Source organism: Bacillus rossius, chromosome 12 (assembly GCF_032445375.1).
Source record: "Bacillus rossius redtenbacheri isolate Brsri chromosome 12, Brsri_v3, whole genome shotgun sequence".
Taxonomy (NCBI): domain Eukaryota; kingdom Metazoa; phylum Arthropoda; class Insecta; order Phasmatodea; family Bacillidae; genus Bacillus; species Bacillus rossius.
In genome coordinates this window covers 51,239,548-51,248,247 of record NC_086339.1, presented here as the reverse complement: position 1 = coordinate 51,248,247, position 8,700 = coordinate 51,239,548, and the positions used below count along the sequence as shown (strand labels likewise).

General features: G+C 36.8%; 1 protein-coding gene across 1 annotated transcript in view; it reads right to left on the bottom strand.

The window, feature by feature from the left end:
- Window positions 1-1,406: 1,406 nt before the first annotated feature.
- Window positions 1,407-8,700, bottom strand: part of LOC134537214 (uncharacterized) — a 52,086-nt gene continuing 44,792 nt past the window's right edge. The window contains exons 6-7 of the mRNA XM_063377478.1: window positions 2,787-2,929; window positions 1,407-1,629 (exon numbers count right to left, since the gene is read on the bottom strand). Of these exons, the coding sequence (XP_063233548.1) occupies window positions 1,532-1,629; window positions 2,787-2,929 (241 nt within the window). The 3' untranslated portion in view covers window positions 1,407-1,531. The remainder of the gene's footprint in view (window positions 1,630-2,786; window positions 2,930-8,700) is intronic.

Genomic DNA, 8,700 nt, shown 5'->3' with positions numbered 1-8,700 from the left:
ATAAAGTTTTGTATTTACTGTGAGTAATTAACTGAATTTTTATCTGTACGTATTTTATCAAGACGGCAGCTTGTAAAAGACGGAAAATATTTTTAAGTGTGTAGATGAGCACAAAGGTATTCGTGTTTCACATGCTAAGAGGTTAGATGTCCATTTAAACTCTGAATACAATTGTGAAAAATTGTGAAATCATTAAAGGAAATTTAGCTTAGTGTGTCTGATATTATGAATTGCTAATTGAAGTATGAAAGTATGTACATGTACTGTATGTATGCTTACCTAAACTCTGTACAGAATGTAAATATGGGACTTTAATGTCAATTATTCTATTTAGATATGCTTCAGTCACTTAATGAATAATTATGTGTTTATCAGAGTATGGTAGGTTAAGGTATTATAACATTGCAGTCCTCTGACCCTTGAAGAGTGTATAAAAGGAGTTCGACTATATTTTAATCTCCTAAGTACGTGCAGAAAAAAGTTGTTACATTAATACAAACAATAGTAAACAGCAATATTTAACAGCATCGTTATTGTTATTGAAATGTTTATGATTATTAATTTATCTGTAACATGGCCAGCTCAAGTTCCACAGTTAACTAGAATCAAGTTGAAATAAAAAAGAAGTGATGAAATAATTTGATTAAGGTAAACAAGGGGAAGAGAATGACTACGATAAATAAAATAAAAATGTGGTTGTAGTTAACTTCCTTTTGATTTATACTAACTTAACTTTAATTTCCATTTTACATGGTCAAAGCTAGTCAAGAAAAAGCTTTGTTTAGAGTGTAACTGTTTGAAATTCATGGCTTGGTTTTTCCAGTACCATGAAGTTTTGCGTTAAGTGGTGCCAGCGAAAACACTGATTTAACTTCCCAACCAAAACAGATATGTTTGTATATCCAAATGTCCAGTGAAAATATATATTGCAAATTGATTATTTATATGCCAAGACTATTTTTTTTTTTTTTAGTTAAAAATTATGTATGCACAGGCAGTTATTTGTTACTATTTTTTAACATTAAAGAAATAATTTTTTATAACTTAAAATTTTACATCAAATTGATTTGTATTTCATGAATAAATATAAAGTAATAGATAATATGTTTGAAGTTCATTAATAAATACTTAACTTAAATAATAAATAACAATAGATACTTATTTATAAATATTAAAACATAAATATGGGTACAATTTACATACATATAAAAAATACAAACTATTTAGCTACATACTAATACACACACACACACACACACACACACACACATATATATATATATACATATATTGTATATGTATAAATAAATTAAAACTTACTGAAAGTTAAACTAAAGCTTTCAACAGAAACAGTGTGAACTGTGAAGTATTCATAAAGATACAACTGTTTCTTAATACTGCCACATTTTTGTAATGTAATAAATTGTGTGGTAGGATGCAAACCAAGGCTCGGCATCGCACTCAGCCAAGAGAAGTTGTAACTGCTGTTTGCTGGGTCAAGGCAACACACTCAAGTCAGAATGGCACATGTCTACGCCTGGCTCCTAGCTGTAGTCTGGTGGATGAAAATTTCTCCGTAATGTCTTCCGTTCTCTTGTTCAAGCCACAATTGTTTCTTGGCCGATAAATCTGTAAAAGAAAATGCCACTTTCAGAACTTACTTTAGCTGAAAGAATACTTAAGTTAAAGTGGTTATAAATAAATATTTTTTAGAATTTTACTTTCAATAATCTGCAAATAATAAATATCAACTAGGGCCAGTATTACGATGCAACATGCATATTTGAGGTTGTTTACATAGTAGTATACAGACGTGAAGTGGAGTAGGTGGGATCACCAGAGGTGCGGCAACTTGGCAACATGGCATATCAAAGATGTTCCAACCCCTACACTTACACCAATGAGCCAGCCAACATGTATCTATCGCTGGTTCATGCTTAGAGTGATCGCCAAACATCATGCAGAGCTCTGGCTGTTAACACGCCATTTACAAACCGCTTATCATTTATTAAAGGTGTCGAATTATGAATAGCATTTAAGAGCCATTGAACTTTCCTATGGCAGTTTCGTTTCAAGGTGTAGTTTTTAACGTGTATTTTTTGAAAGTGAAAAAAGCTGAAAGATATATTTCATTGGAATTATTAGGTTATAAAATACTGCTACATAGGTATTCGACTTTGTCGGCTAGGTTCTTTAATATTCTGTAATACAATTGTAGGGTCAGTGTGACTGTGGAGCTCGTGCCACCTTACATGAACATCTTCTCTTGTGAACATGGCAGACCCCCAACATTTCCTAGGATTGAATATTGTTACTTGTTCGGAGGACCGTGCCCAGAACTCTAGTTGTGCTGGCACTCGGCTCATCCCGCACACACTTGCTCGCGGAGCCACGGTTACTACCACTGCTGTTCCCGACTCTCACTACCAACATGCTCCATGCACCGCACACACATTCAAATACGTGACAAACACCATCAATAAAATATTATTCTATTGATCATAATCAAAAATAAAATAATATCAGCAGTCACAAAATTTCAAACATAGAATTAATTGTAAAATGCTCTGTTGAGAAATTACATATACTTTCCCTGATATATCGCCCATCTAACCGCGTGTAATCCATAAAGTAAACATATTCTTTCATGTATAGTTTATGAGAACAGATTGTTTTCCAAGAGCTGATTTACATAGTATTCAGATACAATTGTCTGGACTTTCAATGTAATGTTCAGGATACTGGTGCAAGAGCGCGACTGAGACACAGGGCGAAGGAGTGCGTACTGAGCAGAGTGGCGAATGTCTTGGCAGCGCGGACCCTCACGGTCGACGCCGGCGGGCAGAGCTGGCGGAAGGTGGTGCCATCGCCGGCGGCCCACAGCGGCAGCAGGGCAGCCAACACCGACTCCGGAGTCACATCGCTCAGTCTGCAACAACCAACCATCCCCAGCATCACACAACTTCAGTCTTCAATAGTCTCCATACTCGCATACTTACATCAATGACCATTATTTACCGTATTTGTCTTGGACACTGTTATTGAAGTGAAAATTTCTTTAGCTGCGTGGAGCAATTTTTGGTAGGGGCCAACTTATGGGTTCGCGTCACCGACATGCTGGTGACGTGTTGCGCCAGACTGGCAACGCACACCGGCCTGTGTACATGTATATGCATATATACACTAATACATTGTATATACTCGACTGTATCATGTGCGTGTTGGACTCTTTTTTGGATGGATAAAATCTTGTGAGTTCGCATCACCGACAGGCTGTAGTAGCAGTAAGTGAAGTTAAACTGACCACGTGAATACATGACCTAGGTCTGACATCACTGGTAAGTCATAGCTAGGTAATGAATTTTTATGTAATTTTTACATACCATTGACATCTGTTGTGACTAAAAACTGATGTAAGGATAAATGATATCATGCTGACATTGTACTGATATAATACCAAAATCATTATTTACGTAGATTTGGCGTAGAAATGATGTCATATTACACATTTAAAAACAAAGTTTTAAGTTTTCACTTCTGTTGACAGTCCCCATGAATGGCTATTCTTTTTACTATTTCATTTATTATAGTACACAGAAGGTAAATGGCAATATTAATGCTGTACCAAGCATGCTTCACAGTTAATGCCATGCTGCATGTGAACTCTAGACACAGTTATTTTAAACACACGTATACAGTTCTTACTGTCACATGTAATGGAAAAGCCAAGTTGACTGCAGACAGACTTTTAAAATGTAATTTTAAACCATTGACATTTTACATAAACAAGAACTCAGGGTTTGCTGAACTTATTTTATTTTAAGCCACAAATATGGATAACAGATCATAAATATGGATACCAGAAAGTTTTTTATAATAGGGTTGCTACTTGTGTGGAAAACTTGGAAATGTCAAGGGATTTTGTGAGCAACAGATAAATCAGAGATATATGTCACAAAATTTAATTTTGATGTCAAGGAATTTTTTTGGTGCCAGGTATTCCATGAGTAAAGCCCGCCGCACACGGTACAATATTCCTTACAATATTGAAAGCTAGGAGTTGTACTGGCTCTACTACTAGTTTCTTCACTCGAATTCAAACTGGATACTAGTAGCTGTACTAGCTGGGCTACTGGTTTTGCGTAATAGACTGCATCCTATTTTCGTTGCTTGGTGTGTTCCAATATTTAAGGAGTGGCCAATCAAAACTCATGAAAACAGCATAAGGGCTTGTTTACACTTTTAAGCGCGCATGTCGTGATAAACATGGACGGAAAGAAGTGGAATAGTGACCAACTCTTCGTTTTAATAAATGCATACAAAGAAGAGCCTTGTTTGTATGTAGTAAAAAATGTGAATTATCATAATAAAAATTTGTTGAGGAAAATATTCTCTTAGCAAAACTAGTAAGGCAGCTAGAATCGTGTGCAGCAGAAACTTGTAGCGCACCTAGTGTTTCAGCTTGTAGACTACACAGTACAGAAACCAGTAAGCATTCTAGTAAGCAAACTAGTAGAAAATATTGTACCGTGTGCGGTGGGCTTAACCCCCGTAAATTTATGAAAGCATTCGGGAATTATCTGTTTCTGTCCAACAAGTTGAAAACAGCTTAGTTGGTAAACTACATGACTTTTGGCATCAGACATGATGGATAACATCGCAAGTGTCTCTTCTTTTTTTCTGTGTCTTTTTACTTTCTTCTGGTTCTCGCATGCAGTTACGACTGCACACACAACATAATTCTAAATACGGTACACAGCAATATTAGATTTGACATGCAGAAATTGCTATGGGCTTTAGGGTCTATTATACATATATTTATGAAAATAATAATTTACCCTGTAAGCGTGCTGGGCCCATAATCCAGAGGTCCGTGGATCAAAACCATGCTCTGCTACCATATGTTATGGCCTTTAGAGTCTATTATATATATAACAAAGAAAATAAAAATAATAATTTACCTTGGAAGTAGCTGGGATTTGAAACAAAAGTCTAATAAAACATTGAACCTCAGAGGCGACACTAAAGGCCAAAAAAAATACGTAATGCCTCCCTGAAAACACTGTGGATACCGTGGATCTGTAACTTTAAATTAATAAATAAAAATGCAGTTTCATCTATAGTCATGCTTCATATGTCTTAATTATTACAAAAGGAAACACAAATAATTTTGATAATTGAATAATTTAATTATATGGTTAACTGAATAATAATAATAATAATTTAACTTTATAATAGGATAATTTTATAATAGGGTTAACTGAACAATAATAATCATAATAAGTTTAAGTTGCTATTTTGCAAGTTTAAAATAGCAAAGTTAGAAAATGTTTATAGACTGGCATTTCAAAATGTTGATAGCAAGTCTATAAACACAACCCCATAAAACAATCAAAATAAAAACTTGAGATAAGTAGGTAAACAAAATCATCATTGACAACATTTTAAGGCTGTTGCTTGGTAATGAAAGAGTAGCCTACTCACCTTCTAATAGTTGGGTCTCCTGACCTTTTCTGAATTTTTTTATTTCTTTACTTGCAATGCTTAACCATTGCTGATTATTAGAGTCCCGGAAAATTAGCATTTTAAAATGTATAATTTAGCATTTTAAAAATGAAATTTAGCATTTTGTAGCATTTTAAAAAGTGAAATATAGCACTTTGTAGCATTTTGAAAAAAATATATATATAAAAAAATTTCAAAAAACATGATTAATTATTTTTCAACCAATTAAAATGTTATTTACCTGGATACTGTTTATCTAACATTTATCAGTATGTATTCTTATATTTAGATGTGTGACATGTTTTAGGGATACATCACGTTTAACTTGTGGAACACAATTTGCAAAGAAAACTCTGCACCGGAACTACCCATACAACCTTTTCCTATGAGACACGTGAGGGGTATTGCTGGTGTGAACAGACTGTACCAGTTGACCTTGGCGACTTCCTCTTGCTCTCACACACACGCACACGCAGGCTGGGCTCACAGTATCTCTCTCTCTAATAATCTCTTACGCACACAAACACACCTGCTGACTGGGCCGACTCGGCATGCTTGTTCCCTCTCTCTCTCTTCTACATTCTTATCGCTTACAAACACACCTACACACACTTGGCTCGTGCATTCACGGCAGTACAGTGGAACCTCGCTACTACGAGAGCTGACAATGACGAGAAAAATCCTCATAACTACGAGTACTCGTAATAACCAAATATATAAGATTTAAGTCAAAGTTAAAATCCTGAACATTCCCAGAATGTCTTAATGTCGCACAATATCTCGGAAACGGTACCTCATAGTGAAAAAACGCATAGGATAAAAGTTGTAGCAAATTAAATTTCTAATATAAAAGGTCTCTGTGACTTTTTTTGTATCTGCAACAGTTTTGTTTTAATCGCGAATGAAATGGTCACACTCATGACCGTGCTCCGAGATGCAGCGAAAAAAAAAAAAAAAAAAAAGAAGCTGTCACCGTCACCTAGCTTGTTCATGGAGGGGAGGTAAGTGGTGAGAAGAAAGGAAAACACCGGGGGGGTTGAAAAGAGGAGGGGAAGGGAAGGGCATCTGCCATCTTCTTTGTTCATTTGTAGAGGGGGAGGAAGTCACAGACACACGCATGCACGCACACACCCTCAGACCCAGCAACACACACAAAGGCGCTTATCAGTCCGTGTTAATACTACGTGAATGTTTTTTTTTCCCCCCAACAGCAGGCGTTTTTCCTTGTTTGAAGATGCCATTTAAATCACTCTAGCCATTTTAATTTAGCATGATTTACGTAGTCCAATCGACGGTGCATTACAAAACTGTCGTAACTTCGAAGGTCTCGTAGTATCCGTAATTATGAGGTTCCACTGTATTAGCATTTATCGCAGAAAAACTCTTATTTAGCATTTTATCGCATTTATTGAGTCATTTCGCATTTTATCACGGTTATTTCGCATTTGAAAATTTTCCGGGACTCTACTGATTATAGCTAGGCTATAATCAATGAGCGCCAAGGAAGTTATAAGAATTTTTCCTTATAGTGCTTGCATCAATCAGTCAAAATCGCCGAAGTATTGGTCTCAATGTACATCCCAGCAAGATCAGTGAGATTGATTAGTCCAAATTGCAGGACACGCGATAAGGCCTATTGACATGACAGAGTTAAAAATTATAGGAGAAAACAAACATGTTTTCTTAAACACATTGAAAAATCTATATATTAACAGCGTGGGAAAAAAGGTGTTGTTTCATAAGTATGTAGTATAGTATACTTCCAGAAATATTTTTGATTTCCCTGACTATACCATGACTTTTCCCGGGTACATGGAATTCCCCGACATTTCTAGGTTTTTCCTGTGCGTAGCAACCCTGATAAACTTAAAATTTGAGGAGTGCTTGCCTCGGTTGAATATTATTTTAAAGTGGTTAGTTAGTTATAGTTTGGCTTGGCAGCTAGCGAGTGCCACGGACCCCTTTGCTGCCGGCCCGGGCTCGACCAGAGAGCAGTGGGGGCGTGTGGAGTGTGGAGCGAGGCAGCCCAGGCCGGGGCATCGCCGTTGCCAGCAGAGGGCGGTGCTGCGGCTTCCAGAACTTTGTAAATGAAGTCCGTTCCATCGCGCCCGTCTTGCTACCATAGGTGCATTAACTGCGACTAACTCTGTGGAATAACTTTTGCTACTAGGGTAGCAGGCTGTGTGTGCTCTAAGTTCGAGTAGCATTCGGAAATGGCCGGAATATTGAAAGATTTCGGGATTGCTGCCGAACTGTTTTAAATTGTTTGATGTATTAAACTTGGTTCAGTTTGTTTGAGCACCGTAATACAATTACGTTTTCATCGTATGCACTGACCCCGAGATTTGACCGACTGTGAGATACATACTGCGCTCAACAAACTTGCATGTTCATAGACTTAAAGGTTTGAGGAAGTTACTGCATGTGGACTTCGGGAATTTGTTGGTCGTCAGTTAGTTTGTGTGGTGGTCGCACAAAGCCATTGAACAGCATGGTTAATGGTGTGGAAAGTGGACCTGACTGGTATTTTACACCACAATAAAAACTTGGGTTGCACGGTGTACACTTATGAAAGTGCCGCATTTACCACCTTCTGCGCACCTGTTTAACTGTGTCGCTGCGGACGGAATATAATCAAAGTATTTGTCAACTGCTATCTGCCCATACTTGGAAAAACTGTGATAGGACTTTGGCGGACTATTTATTTTGTAGGCAATTTAGATATTTTTGTCAACTATGAATAAGTTTGTTATTACTATTGGTATTTCCTTTATTATGTTGGCTTAAGTCATATTTTTGTTTTTGGTGCAAGTTAATAGAAAAAGGAATGTTAACAGGTGTGTTCCCATTTAGTGTAATATCAGTATAGTTGTCAGCAGCAGTAATAAATCTTTCGTTTACTTATTTTGATGCACGCAGTATTTTTTTACTGGTATTTAGGTAACCTGTCCCTACACAGTTTGTTAGTTTTGTGTCCTGTGAGTTTTGCTATTTTGTTTCTGCTAATTGCAAATGCACTGCACTTAGCTAGGCCCAGAGTATATTCCTAGCTGGGTGTGTGTCTGCCACGCCCCCACAGAGGGAGGAGGGGTTTCACATTTTCTCAAAGATTCCTTCGCTTTGAGTTCAAAAAGGGAGCTTGACACAATTCGATGGACAAGCTAGAACCTATACCTAATATAAAGAAATAGGAAA